The sequence below is a fragment of the Macaca thibetana genome, chromosome 4, assembly GCF_024542745.1.
Source record: "Macaca thibetana thibetana isolate TM-01 chromosome 4, ASM2454274v1, whole genome shotgun sequence".
Classification (NCBI taxonomy): domain Eukaryota; kingdom Metazoa; phylum Chordata; class Mammalia; order Primates; family Cercopithecidae; genus Macaca; species Macaca thibetana.
This window is the reverse complement of record NC_065581.1, coordinates 77,509,282-77,525,230: the sequence shown is the minus strand read 5'-3', so window position 1 is coordinate 77,525,230 and position 15,949 is coordinate 77,509,282. Positions and strand designations below refer to the sequence as shown.

General features: G+C 33.1%; 2 protein-coding genes across 8 annotated transcripts in view; one reads left to right on the top strand and one right to left on the bottom strand.

The window, feature by feature from the left end:
- The window catches only part of HMGN3 (high mobility group nucleosomal binding domain 3), a 1,231,743-nt gene that overhangs the window by 126,834 nt on the left and 1,088,960 nt on the right, over positions 1-15,949 (top strand). The window lies entirely within an intron of this gene.
- The window catches only part of BCKDHB (branched chain keto acid dehydrogenase E1 subunit beta), a 245,436-nt gene that overhangs the window by 68,159 nt on the left and 161,328 nt on the right, over positions 1-15,949 (bottom strand). For all 5 annotated transcript variants that reach the window (XM_050789636.1, XM_050789639.1, XM_050789635.1 and 2 more), the window contains one exon: positions 8,106-8,192. In XM_050789636.1, the coding sequence (XP_050645593.1) occupies positions 8,106-8,192 (87 nt within the window). The remainder of the gene's footprint in view (positions 1-8,105; positions 8,193-15,949) is intronic.

The window sequence follows — 15,949 nt, the reverse complement described above, 5'->3', positions numbered from 1 at the left end:
CACTCTGCTTCATAACTTCCTTTCTTTCTCTTAAATGTTGGTGTGGCTTCTTCTTCAACCCAGGTGGCTTCTGCTTCAGAAACTTTCCCTTCTTAAGATTATCTCTTCCTATGTGGCCCTATCTACAGCCATGAACTCCAGCCATCAGTGTATCAGTATAAGAGAATGAATCCTCACCCATTTCCTACACCTTAGATCCTCTCCTGAACTCCAGAAACACATTTTCATCCCCATTTCTGATACAAATCCTAAATGCACTCATTATCTTACACACACACACAAGCATAAACCTGTTATCCAATGATATTCTCCATCTCAGTGAAACTGCACCTCTATTCAAAAATCATCCAACCTAAAAATCAAACTATGCTTTACTCTGGACTTCTGTCTGCCTCTCCATCATCCACTTCAGTCCCTGTCCCACTCCTATCTGTCAGTCAGCAAGTCTTTCATTCAGATTCTCTCTCCTATCTGAAAAATTCACCTTTCTCTAACCTACTCCCATGTCGTTGGTGTAGAAGATGGTCAGATCTCACCTAGTTTAATCACATACAGTAATGAGTCACAAGGACAGGAATACATTCTGAGAAATGCATTAAACAATTTTGTGGTTGCACAAACATCACAGACTATACTTTCACAAACCTAGATGGTATATATATTTTTATTTATATACATATTTTTTCACATGGAAAACCAAATATCCCAGAACCTGCACTGAATATCAATCATTTCCCATACTTGATCTGCAATGTTCACATCAAGCACCATATTATCAGGTTTCTAATTATGTTCCACTATGATCTCATGGGACCAACATCTTTGGTCCATTGTTGACCAAAACGTTGTTTTGCAGTCTGTGACTAGCTTTTTAACAATTCTCCATCACTTCCTCTCTCACTCCTCCCCAGTGTATCCTCTACACAACTACCTAAGAGTTTTTCTAACTTTTAAATCTATATTAATCTCCTGCTTAAAATTCTTCACTTATATTCCTTTGCCTTAAATAATGATAGTAATATTTTCAGCTCCTGCTACTTCCTATTTGCCAAGAACTCCATAAGGTGTATTTTATATATATTATATGAGAAAACTGGAAGTTACATCTATGTGAGCTGGCTTTACTCTGTCATATCTATTTCCTCCACACAAAAACAAATTCTTTAATATTTAAGATTATTTAGGATCTAATTCCTACCTACTTGTCAACCCTTAACTTACGCTACAGACTCACATGCTAGTTTTCAACCACACAAAACCACTTTAATTCCTTCAATAGCAAATCCTTTGCCTGATTCCTTATTCATATAATTCATTCTGCCCGAAATACCCACCTACTTTCACTCCCAAGTTCATACTTGTCCTTCACAGGTTAACTTAGCTGCCACATCTGGGTTAAATGAGCAAGTATTTTATAATCCTATAGTTCTCTGAATATTTCCTTCTAACATGTACTATAATTACCTGCTTATCATCTCCTTCTTCTAATAGACTCTAAGTGTTTCTAAAACAAGGACAATTCTTGGAAGAAACACCCATATTAAGGCTATCCCCAGAATACTTAATAAAGAATGGTTATAAGAAATAATTTTCATTCAGGAAATAGCCAGTAGGCCAGTGTGATCAGCGTACTGGAGTCAAAAAGGGATGTGAGAAATAACACTGGAAGACTGGTTTGGGTACATCAGGATCTTGAATGTAGACATAAAGATTTTTTTGCTATACTCAATAAGGATCCATTGGATGTTTTCAAACAGACAATGGACAAAATTCGATATGTGTTTTAAGAAAATAATGAATAGTAATTAGACAAGAGGTGAGCAGCTAGAGACAAAGATAAGGAGACAGTTTAGGATGGGTCCAGTGGCTCACGCCTGTAATCCCAGCACTTTGGTAAGAAGAGGCAGGAGAATCACTTGAGGTCAGGAGTTCGAGACCAGCCTGACCAACATGGTGAAACCCCTGTCTCTACTAAAAATACAAAAAAAATTAGCTGGACGTGGTGGCAGGTGCCTGTAATCACAGCTACTTGGGAGGCTGAGGCAGGAGAATCACTTGAACCCAGGAGGCAAAGGTTGCAGTGAACCGAGATCGCACCACTGCACTCCAGCCTGGGTGATGGAGCCACAGCAAGACTCTGTCTCAAACAAACAAACAAACAAACAAAAAAAAACCCAAAAAAGGAGACAGTTTAAGAGGTCCAGAAAAAGTTGAAGAAAAATAGAGTTCATTTTTACATAAGCTGATTTCCATAAACTAGCAAATAACCATGTGTATATGCCTATCTTTTCTCATTGTTTCACATTCAAATTTTTCCAGATAAATCATTTTATTACACAAATTTTTTTATCTCTATCAAAATAAGCATAATGTTGGAATTTGAGGTCTAAAGCTCAACAGTAGGTCAAATCTTAAAAGTTTCAAATTTGAAGGTTTCACGAGTAACCATGCAAGTGGTTGAGATATCCCAGGAAAGAATAGGGAAAGGCACTTTGGGAGGTCAAGGTGGGTGGATCACAAGGTCACGAGTTCAAGACCAGCTTGGCCAAGATGGTAAAAACCCGTCTCTACTAAAAATACAAAAATTAACTGGACATAGTGGCAGGTGCCTGTAATCCCAGCTACTCAGGAGGCTGACACAGGGAATTGCTTGAATCCGGGATGCAGAGGTTGCAGTGAGTCAAGATCGTGCCATTGCACTCCAGCCTGGGCGACAGACAGAGACTCCATCTCAAAAAAAAGAATGGGGAAAAGGTTGGTGGTGGAAACTTGGCTACATTTACAAGCAAAGGAGAAGATGACATGAAAGGAGACCAGGTGTGGTTAGGGCAAGGAGAAGAACCAACAGAGTATAACATGGATTTAACTACAAACAGTAATGAAGCAGCCCAATCCACAATATATTCCCCGAGTGATTTAGACTTTGGATGCTATCTGTGGTCACAGAAGCTGTTTACAGAATACCAAACAGGCTTCAGGAAGAAACTGCAATTTTAAAATGCCATCTTATATCCAAACACTCCACATTAAACTGTTTTTCTGATGCTCTAGCTTCATCTTTTAGTATAGAAGTATACTTCTGATTGTTTTATCTGTTGCTATTAGGAAAAGTTTTGTATCACTGGTAAATTTTTTGTTAATTGAGATTATAAAATTGCAGTAAACTACTCATCAAATTACTAATCTGATAGTTTTCTCTGATGACAATTTATCAGCATGGCAATTTTAATTAAACATGTTTTCCACAATGGTAAAAATTCAAGACCATATAGGACCTTTCCCCCTCTTTTCAGATTGATATCTTTAAACAGAGTGCTTGGAAATTTAGTAGTAATAAGTTTGTAAGAAAAAATCCTTCTCTATAAACTATCCTAACATGAAACACTAAGAAAAGCAAAAATTCCTTTAACTTGAAAGTTATTGAAACTTTTCTTTGACATAATGATTTGAGTAGGCCCTATAAAAATCCTTTGAAAGTATTAGAATCTAATAATCTTAAAAAATACATGTGTGGTATCCACAATTTCTGAGTTCTTATGCTAAAAAAAGAGACCGCACAGAAAGGATGTAACAATGGTATGGAAACTTACCATCCTCTCCAATTGGACTCTTTATTGCAGACTTATTGCTTCCATGTGATTTAAAAAAAAAAAAAAAAAAAAAAAAACTCGAATCTTTAAGCCAACCACATCCCTAAAATTTTTGGCACTCTTTTTAAGCACTGAATCCAAAGCAGGAGAAAAAAGCAATAACGTTAAAAAAAATTATCACACAACTCTTATCAGACTCAGGATTTGTTTTTTCATTATGGAGGTGTGTTGGAAATTAATAATAAAGGCTGATTTGCAATTCTTAAAAAAATTTACTCTATTTAAACCAGCCAAAATGTCATAAATTATTTGGTCTTAATATTTAAATAAATAATAGCTATGTTGAACATTACATTCTAGAATATATAATTTGGGGGATATTAAAATGGATGAGGTTAATACTTTTGTACACTAAAGGCTTTCTTAAAAAAAAATCTGTGGTTACATAAAGCTGAAGAATACAAGCATCAAATAAAATTAATTCATATAATTTTCTGAAACAATAAAATCTTTGCTTAAAATACACAATAAAAAGAACAATGAATTAGCTAAACTCTATAGTCATTGCACTTTTCCACAAATTAGGGTGCACAATTCATGACTCCCTAAAAGAAGCATTTTAAATTACAGTATGTGTCAAGTAAAAGAAAAGAATGAAAAAGTTCCCATACCCTAAAGTGAGAACAGATGGGAATGTAAGATTAGATAAGAAGAGAGAGTGAAGCTTTAGATTACTGACTAAGAAATCTTCCCCAGAGCAGGGCCAAATATACCAGACCTCAGTTTGTTCTGCCTTCCAGGTAATTTCCAAATTAAATCCAATAGAAATATAAAGCACTTGGTAGATTAGATGCACTGTTTTTATTTTTATAATCATTTTTCTCTCTATATATATATAAGTTTTATGAAGAAACTTTAAATAAATAAGTTTAAAAAATATGTCTAATCAATATAAAGTAGTCTTCTAATCACTTCTGTGAGTTTACCATTATTTCAAATTAAGACTGTTAACAATAAATTTCTGTAAAATAGTAAAATAAATAGGCTTACAAAAAAAGTAGCAGTCATGAAACAAACCTAAGATGTGGGCACTGAATTCCTTGCACAATGAAAGAGTCATCTGCCATAAACTAGAGTTTTGTAAATAAATTATGACTCCATCTTATTATTTTCATATTTGATCTGTACACTAAAATAAGCTTTAAACAGTAATGCCAATACTACTTCTTATAAAGAAGGTTCCTTTATTTGATATTTAATTTTATACAGCATAATACAATTTTTCTATTTAAAAATACCAATTATAAACTTAAAAGAATACTCTCCATAGTGCTGTATTCTCTTCAATATTTTTTATTTTAATCTAGGTAGTAACTTAAACTTTGAATAAAACAGCATAGTTCAGATTTTCAGGTGCTTTCAGATTTTAATGTATTTAAAAACAAGAATTTTACTATTAATATCCATTCTCTTAAAATACTTCAAAAGCAATTTTGTAGTATTAACCATGAGCTTTTAAAAAGCTACAGATATCTTCTATCAAAAATCGCCTGTGGAGCAAACTTTTTTTCATTTGCTTTGACATAAAACTTGCATTTGTTGAAACAACAATAACTTCATATTTTAATCAAAAGTACTCAAATTTATACATCATTCTCATCCACGATTTAAAATATCTTTTCCAAGACAACAATGAAAAAGTCGTCCGTGTACATTTTCTCTCCCGTCCCAGAAAGTTGGCTTTCAATATCTTAACCCTGTTTTATCTTTTTTAACCTTACAAAATATATCCCCAAAAAGAAATAGAGAAATATGAATCATGCTAAGTGGTGAAAGCAATTGTACCTCAAACTTAGGTGATTTCAGTTTAAACAACCCAAGGCATTGGTAATTTGATACAGGTTTCACTTATAATATGGAACAAGGCTTTCCATAGAGAGGAAGCTCAATACAGCATATTGCATAGTTGAACATCTGCATGAAAGATTTACTGAAAAGTATATTTTATTACTCAGATTACTCAAAATTATATGGAAAAATTATCAATGAAAAAGAAAAAAAAATTTTCAAGTGTCCAGTTTTTTTCTAATCTTCTTTATCATTAGATAAAAGCCGTAAGAGGCAAACATTTAGAGATATCATGCTCATTAAACTTTACTAAAATTCATCTTCTATACTTTCTATTTGTGCAAATAAAATCTGAATTAAGCAAAAACACTGCGTACATTTCAAATTTCTCATATTAATAAATCCAAACTCAAATTACCCAAAATATTAAATATAATTCCTCCATAAATATTACAGTATTGTCTTAAGTCATTCTGCAGTTAGCTGGTGAATAATTTTACCATGAACAACAGAACATTTTATAACGGGTCCAAAACTTCTATTATCATCCTCATGGAAGGCAGGGGATTTTGAATAAAGAGTGCATGTGCACACACTTAACATTTATTCAAGAGTCCTGTCTAATCCCAGATATCCCACTGTCTTTATAAAATGGGTAAGTCACAAACACTAGGGATGACACTCATCTGTAAAAAGAATACAGTTGGTTTAGATCAATATTTCTCAGTCTATAGACTATGGACACCTGAGGATCTATGAACACATTCCTGGGAGTCTGAGAGAGTTACAAGATGTTTTGTTTTGGTGTTTTCATATTATTATATAAATATGATTATATTCTGATAATCTCACTGACAATTTTTGCAACTGATTATTATCACATAATTTCAGGATCTTATTTTGATATTATGTTTATGATATTTTATGTTAGTTATAGTGACTATGTTTAATTCTTAATATACTATTTCTCAAACTGGGATTCACCAATGTATTCTTGGGGCGTGAGAGACATTTTCCATTAACATAAGACCACATATTATTTAAGACCAAGAGACACTAGATTAGATTATCTTTCTAATTCCATTTCAGTCTAAAAAATGCTGTATTAAATTGTAGTCTACCAATAACTTACAGAGATCAAATTTTAAAAGCACACTTAGGGAAAGTAAACTTCACAAGAGGAGTTATAGTATCTAATTCCAACTATGTTCTACTTGTTTTCCTTTTTAATTATAGGCAAATGAAACTTCTGAGATATCAATAAGCAGTGAACAAAATACAACAAGGCTATCAAAGTTTCAATTAGCAACAGCCACTATCCTTTCAAATGGTTTAGTACACTACATATTAAGTGCAAGTCAGAAAATCCAGTTTCTTTTTCCAGTTTTGCCTCTGGCTTGAAATGATTGCCCTAATCTTTGTATTATGCTACTCAATGTATAAAATACACAATAAATACTAGATACTCATGTTATATAATAATAATCAGTATGTTTTAAATTTTAATTGATATAGTAACTAGGAAAACAACAAATCTACAAAACTCAAATATTTGCTTTTCTTATTATCAGTGACTATATATAAATTGTAAATATAATTTTGTTTTTGAGACATAATTATGGATTACTTTGATCTAGTTTTTAAAACATTTATGTTTAAATTGGGTTCATCTAATTTACAAATACTTGTAATTTTGCAATTAGCACTTAAGATATTTCATTGGCAAAAATCATTGTTTACTGATTAAACATCTAAAACTAAAAACTTACCAATATCCACACATCATAATTCTATAACAACGTAGTAAGACATATACTCTTAAAGGAATTCGCTATTCGTGTATCTTAATAATTAAAACACCTTCACACCAGTAAAGGGAAGTAAAGTGTTTCCAAACTGCTAAGATATTCAGAATTTAAAATATATGCACCTTCCATTTCAAATATGGCCACTTAATTTTCAATTTAAAAATTAGGAAGAATGAAACTACCTTAAATTATCTTATACATGTCTATGATATAAATTTGAATACAGGTTTTAGGTAAAACTTGCCAGAAAGAGGTGTACAAAATTTTTTCCTGATATGCGGCATCCTAATGAGCTTTTTTTTTAAAAAAAGATAATTTTTTAAACAATTACTAAAGCATTTCCAATACCAGAGCATAATTTGAATAACTAAAATAAATAATTTTTTAAATTACTTATTAACTTTAAATTATTGACTTTTGAGATATTCATTTTTAGAACGTGAAGGCTGTGAAAAATCTAAGATCAATTTCACAATCCCATAACAACCTCAAGTCATATAAACAGGGAATGGGAATAGATAAAAATTAAAAAGATTTTTCTTTTTCTGTTAACCTAGCAAATACAAGCAAAGTTAATTTAGAAGACTCCTTCCAAACTTTCTTCCCATAAAAAATTTTTCAGCTTTTACTATTTTAAGATATCTGTTCTAGAAGATTAATTAGACCATTAACTTACAAACAGAAAGTGTGGTCGGAATAAAAATGAAAAAAAAAATTTACTTATCACAGTATATGAAAGCATGCACTACATTTCCAGAAAGTGTATGCTTTCATATATTGTGATAAGTAATTTATTTTCTTCTGGAATTGGCATATGCAATTGCACAAGCATTGAAATCAGTTCCAAGAATTACCCTACCTGAACTGTAGAGCTGATTTCCGATGCAAAACCGCCTGTCAAGGGAGCCTCGTGACTGATTAGCAGTCGCCCTGTTTTGATCACAGACTGAAAGAGAAAAGGAAAACTTGTTGTTAAAAAGAATATCTATTTTATGTATATGATGGTAGTTTTAATTCAGTAATAAAAGTAAATTATATACATTCAATAAATAGTGTAAAAATCAGTAATTAAATTGTATGCCAATAAGTTACAATTCGCTTTTGACAGGTCATCTGATTTTTGTACTGTAAAAATTTTTTCAATATGGTTTATAATCCCAGTAGAAAAGAAAAATGAGATTTGTAATTCTATATATGCAATTAAAAATGCATACTCATTATTGTAAGATACATTTGTGTTATAAACTGAATTGCTATAGTTCATATTTTAATGTCAATATTTTTCTTCATGTTAAAGAGCGAAAGTTTTTTTTATTCATTTTGGGGCATGTTTGCTATAAATAACAATAACCTTAAGAAATACTGTTTTATGGAAAAGGAAAACACAAAAATAGTATGTGAAAGCTATAGCAAAGGAAAAATTTGGCAGTAAGAAATACCTGCAAAAGTAAATTCCCTCCGTTAATGTGCTCTAAAATCTGGTTGATGATCACACTCTATTTTAAGGGCAAAATGTCACAAACAATTAAATTAGTATGTATTCTCAATAGTTGTTCAGTGTGGTTGTCCACACTATGCATGATATACTCTGTACAATATTAAATAAAAAAGTATAACAATGATATCATAGCAGGATGCCAGCTGTGCTGGCAGGTAAAAACTATTAAAATCAACAGCAGGTTATTGCTTAAAATATGTTGAAAAATTATCACAGTACCAAAGAGAAACGGCAGTTTTGTCTTTCGATTTCTAACAATTTAAGATCACCTTTAATAAAATCTGTTACTATTTCATAAATATAAAATGAAATCTTTCAAGCAAAAATATGTATTGAAATAAAAGATTTCATTCATTCTAGGCAATTATAGTTCAGAATTTACAAAGTATGCAGCAGTTTCAGCTAGCATATGTTAAACCCCAAGATATGGCCAGTAGCCATGACAAAAATAAGTTACCATATCTACTAGGTAAATAGTGACTGAAGAACATAAAATTTCATGAACACCTTAATGAACACCATTCACACTCCAGTGAAATGCTAACCTTAGGATATTTGTATTTGGCTTTCTATGACTGTGATTGATTATGCCATTTGTAAGAGTCACAAATTAAATTTCAACGTACAAAAATATAAAAAGACAAAAATATTCCACAATCACAAAACAACATATGTATTTTCAAAGGGTTTTCTAAAAGATGTCCTAACTTTAAGAATAAACAATAAAAAAAAAAAAAAAAGATTTGACAATCAGATCATTCTTTTTTTTTTTTTTTTTGAGATGGAGTCTCACTCTGTTGTTCAGGCTGGACTGCAGTGGCACCATGTCGGCTCACTGCAACCTCTGAATCAGACCACTCTTATAGCTCTGAAACTCAGAATTCAGCCAACATAAAAGTATCTAAGGATGACAGCCAAAATCCATTCAAGCTATCTGGCACATCTTAAATTTTGAGCAGCTAGAAATTAGAAACTTCTATAAAAATGTTGTTACCCTAAAACCCTACACAACCAAATCGGTCCTTTTTGTCTGAGATCAGGCCTATCCAAAATCAAACGACAACCTTTAGAGTAATCCCTGAAAGCAAACAAGCAACCAGGGCAGGTGGCCTATGCAGATGGCCACAGAGTGGTGAAATCAAGCACAGATGACCAAGTACAAAAGCTTCCAACCTTTGAGGTTAATTCAACATGACTTGTAAGTAGATAAAATTCGGAGCCCTACTGAGTGCTCCTCAGCAGAGCAATGACTAAATAGACCAATATGCATCAGCATAGTAGAGTAATATGCAGCCATGAAAAAGACTCAGGACATGTAAAGAAACCCATGAAAAATTAACTGGCAAAATGAGCAAGTTGCAGGACAACATAATCTTACGCTTTGTGAAAAACAACCATCACAGCAGTGAGCACACCAAGCAACATATCTTTTCAACAAGTACATCTAGCCAACATGTATAAACAGTCCGGAAACCTTCATTCCAAAATATCCAAAATTGTTCTTCCCGAGCAATGTCAGTCAAGGAAATGTAGGAAAGAGAGTTTTACTTTTTGCTTTATGCATGTTTAGATCACTGACAGTATTCTAGTAAGTCTAAAATAAATAAAAATAAAGGGAAAGCCCTTGAATTAGTGCCAAAGATTTTAAAATACATGTTATTTTGTAGTTATAATCTTCTCAAAAAACATAATAACGTTTTTGTGATATCTTAGAACTAGCTTCAGAAGCAAGGGAATCCCGAGATCCAAACTCCAGCAGCAAACAGGCACACTAACAACGCAGGGAGCCAGTCTTCCCATCCCACTCTGTGTGATCTGCTCCAGGTCAGGACCATATCCAGCTCATCACTTGGCCCTCAAAGCCGTGAGATACTCGACAAAATGAGCAATAAATTATTGGCATCAGACAAGTTCAAGTTCTTCAACACCTCTGCGTGTGCATTACAAAAATTGTGTGTTCTCAGATGAGGAGTTATGCTGACAGATATGGAAATAATTCCAGAAATTTCTAAAACACCAAGAACTAGAGGAAAAATACAATAAAAGTAATCACACTTTAAGTTTGTGGAAATTGCCACTTGTCTACAAACAAGTGGAACAAAAATAGTGCAGCAAGAAGAGAAGAGCCAGAAGTAACAATCACAATCATAAACAATGATTGTCACAAAAATTGCTATGTGCTAGGCTCTGAGCTGAGTATTTTACATTTAATTACTTCACTTAATTTGGAAAGCACTTAAGATTCATTTTTGCTTCTTAAAAATCATTGCCAATGTCTAAAAGTATTAAAATGTATTATGTCAAAATTCTGAAAATGCAAAAATTTAGAAGACTGATATTTTCAGACACATTCAATTAGCATATATTGAACTGTCTGAAAATAGTTCAATCATTTTGTGAGGTGTAGTAGAAATTTGTTATATGCTTTTTATCATTCACAATTTTAATTTGATAAAATTCCTGAAGATTGCTTTTCTATACTGCTTTGGAAATTAACACTGTTAGTATAGTGAAAATGAGATCTTTATAAATCTACAAAACAAGAAAATGTTACTCTTTCTATTCTTTCTATTTTAATTAGATATTCTGATTAAAGTACATATTTTTGTCCCCTTTAACAGGCTTTTAATGTTCACATATCTAGCCAAAATAATATGTAACTGTCAAGAAATTCCCCTAACCACACTTAGCATTTTGATGTACTTAGTAAAAATTAATAAAGTATATTTCAATGGAGATAGCCATTAACCTTTTTAAGATAAATAATTATAAATACAATACTAATAATTATTCTAAAAATATTTTCTTCCAAAGAAAATAAATTTTAAGGTTTTTAAATTTTCTTCTGAGATAAATTCATTTCATCACTTGAAACAAATTAAAAGTGTTTAAACAACTTTTCGGGGTGAAAGCTGAACCTATCAAAGCCAGGAAAGATCACGTAAGGCTGGATTTGCAAGTATCTACTTCTCCAATTTTTTACCACTAAGTACTATTCCTGGATTCCAGCCTATGGCAGATGGAGCACCAATGAGTTACGGGTGACAAATGGCATCAGAGAGAGCTAAGCCAATTGAAGATCAGGACTCTGAATAACTCAGGACACTCCTTGTCCTCTGCTACAAAACAAAAGGACTTTGTTCCCTGCAAAGGAACAAAAGATTTGTTCTAAAAGATTTGTCAAAAAAGCATTAAAAACAGTCCTGAAAAGCTCGCAGTTTTCTCACCACTTCAGTCATTCCGTCCAACAGAGCATTAGTGCCACACTATCACAATAGGAGCAATCAGAATCCCAACCCTGTACACATGGCATTGCCAAAGGCAGATATATCAAGGCATCCCTGTTCTGCTGCAACCCTGAACTTGTTTCTTGTTTGGCCACTCCATGACTTTTCCCCATTATCCATATTCTTTCTACCCAAACGTCTTTATGAATGACCATAAATTAACCTATGCAGAATGTCTAGCACAGTGCTCTGAACATTGTAGACACTCAAGAAAAGTTAATTAGATAAAAACTCTATTAAAACAAATTGTTTAACTTTATTATGCATGTCCTCTTTTAATTTATTTATGCTATTGCATTCTTAGCACAATCCATTTTTAAGGTAGTTCAGAAGTATATACTTGACCACATCCCAGAACAATTTAATTATGAAGTAGCAGGCTCCAAACTGATGATATTTTAATGTAGTTTTAACAATAAGATATTTGTGATAATAAGAGAGCTGCTAAGTTATACTCGGTTAAAATGATTGCACAGACTTTGGCTGCCCAAACATTAGACATATGTTTTAGTGTATATAGCCTTTAAAGATTTTAACACAGTCCAACCAGGAAAACTGTTAAGTTGTCATTCTAGGAGAACTGATACAGATAGGCAAACCATAAAGTTTCCATATGCCTAAAAGTACAACACTGACATTTGAAAAGCAAAACGTTTATCATCTATCTATATTTTTTATTTTATTTTTTCCTCAAAATCTATAGCAAGATTGTTTCCATACAGACAATTCAACCTTACCTACACCAAGTACAGCAGCCTATTCTGTCTGCTGATAAGGTTTAAAAAAAAAAAAAAAAAAAGCAATATTTTGGATAGGCAACTTATAGCCCTTTTAATATTTTCCATCTGAAAATAAAGCTAATTGAAAGCAAAAGAAACACCAAAGCTGGTCTGTATCAGTTCCTTCTGAAATCAAGAGAACCTCATATGTGTAATGCAAACGTGTAAGTACAACTAATGGTAAAATCATAGCACATATACTTCGTTAATCAAGAACATATTATTTATACAATTTAGAATCATTAAGGATAGGATATTGATGAACTTCAAGTATCAATGCAAATGAATTAGACGCATTTTTTGAGATGTTTTCTTGTTTTGTAGCCAAGAGCATGTAACAAGTTAGCCAGAAAAACCTCACAATTAATCACAGGTTAACAAATGTATTAATATATGCCTAGTCATTTGTTAATCAGCATGACCTCCTCCACACATGACTGGCTGATATTCCACTGGAGAAATGCCAATGCTAAACAACAATAAAAAAACAGTCCTGAGTTTCAGAGAAAGTCCTGAAAACTCCATTTTGGCTAAGATGTTAGTGAGGGGGTTACACATATTTTAGTACTGTAGGAAAGTGTAAACCAAGAAAAATTAAATTGTCAGGGCTTTACCACCCATGTGGAAAAAGTACAAAAAGGAACAAGCAGAGCACAAAGACAATTGCATAAAGAGCTGAAAAATAAGCAAATAATGTTGACAAAGAAATAAAACATTCGGGAAATTTTTGTACATCCTCACTGGTTCTTTTTTTCCTCAATGATTTGTATAATCAGAACTGAAATACTGAAGAACCTAAGAAATCTGCTTTTGCAAAATTAAAAGTGGACACTTTCTGAAAGCTACTTCAAAATATTTCAGATAAACATGTTCCTGTCAGTCAATCAACCTTACCTTTCCAACTTGCTTTCTAATAGTCCCTCTATGCTCCAGGCATGTCAGTCCCCTCACAACTCTGTGAATGTGATCGATAGTTTTCCGCCTCAGACTTCCTTTTCCACATTGGCAGACATTCTATCCCTCCCTCAAGACCCATCTCACACAGCCCTTTCCCCCTGGTCCCCCCAACCAGCTGGGCTTTCCCTTATATCAAACCCCATAGTACCTTTGCTTCTTTTTCTTGTCAGATTGTCTACGTACTAGTGACCATCTCCCAGTAGAATTTCAGGGAGCTGACAATGCAAAATATTATATGAAACCTAAAACCAGGTTACAAGAGCAAGAATCAAGTACAGTAATAAGGTGAAGGCAGCACACACTGCTGTACCTCTCTCTCTTAGGAAGACACACAATTTACCTCACACTACAGCACTGTATAGACATGTCTGACTAATCCTCCAATCTTACTCTAAATTACAAGTTTGAAGACAGAAACTCTTACTTATAATGCCTACTGCAGAACACAGCACATGGCAAATAGATATTACATTGAGCAAATTGTGCTGTTTGTATATTAGTAAAAGATAAACAGCTTAAAAAAGGACCTAAGTATCTTTGTTTCTTTGTTTTGAGGAATTTTTTTTCATGGGGTGGGGTGGTGGTGTCTATATTATCTCCTTCAGCACTCCAAATCATTCAAGAGCATGAAATTCAGAACTATAAAATATTCTGTACCTAACTAGAATACCTAATACTTCGTATATGTGGCTGCTTAATAAATGTTGCTTATATTGATCCCCCAAAAAGCACACAGACACAGTAATTTACATGAATAACTCTTCAAGCCTGGAAGTTTCCAATGCCTTTCAAATCTTAGAGGGGACTAGTAACGTTATTAGGATGCTGAAAGAGAAGTCCTAAAACCTAAGCTGTAATCTTTCTAATTGTAATAGAGGACTACCCTGGGCCAACTCTCTCCACCTATTTTTTCTACTCCAAACTCGTTTTAGAATAAGGAGTTCGCAGTACAATAAATACATGCTTCTATGTACCTTTTTTAACATGCATGATGGTAACAAATACACAAACACTGAGTTGGTACTGAACACAAGTTTCCCGTTCCTATTGAAAAAAGGTCACCATGGTGGCAAAGGTATTGTACTGGACTAGTGGACATTTATTAGAGATGTAGTTAAACATGGGCAAATAGTAAACAAATGCTTTCAAAGTTTTTTGCCCCATTTCCCTGTCAGCTTAAACATCAAACAAAGCATAGCCAACTGTAGGTAGCAACAAAATTATTTCTCCCAAAACAATTTATTTCAAAGATTGAAGTAGCTGCTTGTCAGGTTGTTTTTGTATCTTCACTCTTACTTACCAGCTTTTAAAAACATTTTCATAAACTTATACCTTATCTCCACCTCAACACAATCTGTTTCTCTGAAGAAAAGAAATTGTAACATGTGATTTGGCTATCAATACTGTTGACTTCCATGTCACAGAATTTTAGAAAACTGTTGAAAAGGACTACTAAAAAGCCAAGTTGCACTTTTGAAACACAATCAGGGTGCTGCATCTTCTACACTTTCTATCCTTACAAGACCCTTCCTGGCTCCTCCAGGCTTTTTCTTTGGAGTTGGCAATGGCAGGAGGCATTTGGAAGTACCACATAACTAAAGCCTTATTGTAAATATGCTTATGCTCTTCTAATAAATAAAAAAGAGAGAGTTCAAGAGCTACTGCACAGTATTTGGCAAATTTAGAACCACAAAGACTTTTGATGAACTTCAAATATCAATGCAAATGAATTAGACACATTTTTTGAGATGTTTTCTTGTTTTGTAGCCAAGTGCATGTAACAAGTTAGCCAGAAAAACCTCACAATTAATCACAGGTTAACAAATGTATTAATATATGCCTAGTCATTTGTTAATCAGCATGACCTCCTCCACACATGACTGCCTGATAGTCCACTGGGGAAATGCCAATGCTAAACAACAATAAAAAACCAGTCCCAACCACAAAGACCATTGTCAGTATCATTCCACTATATTTATCATTCATTCATTCCAGCAGTTTACCTTCATTCAAGTGATTACTTTGTTACCATGGTGTTAATGCATATTATATTGCTCCAAGTTTAGCATTCAGGTTATAATTACAAGCTGACTGAAAAATTCCATAAAGATAGTTTCGTTTTCCCATTTTAATCATTTTTAATTGTACGGTTCTGTGGCATTAAGTACATTCATGTTATTAT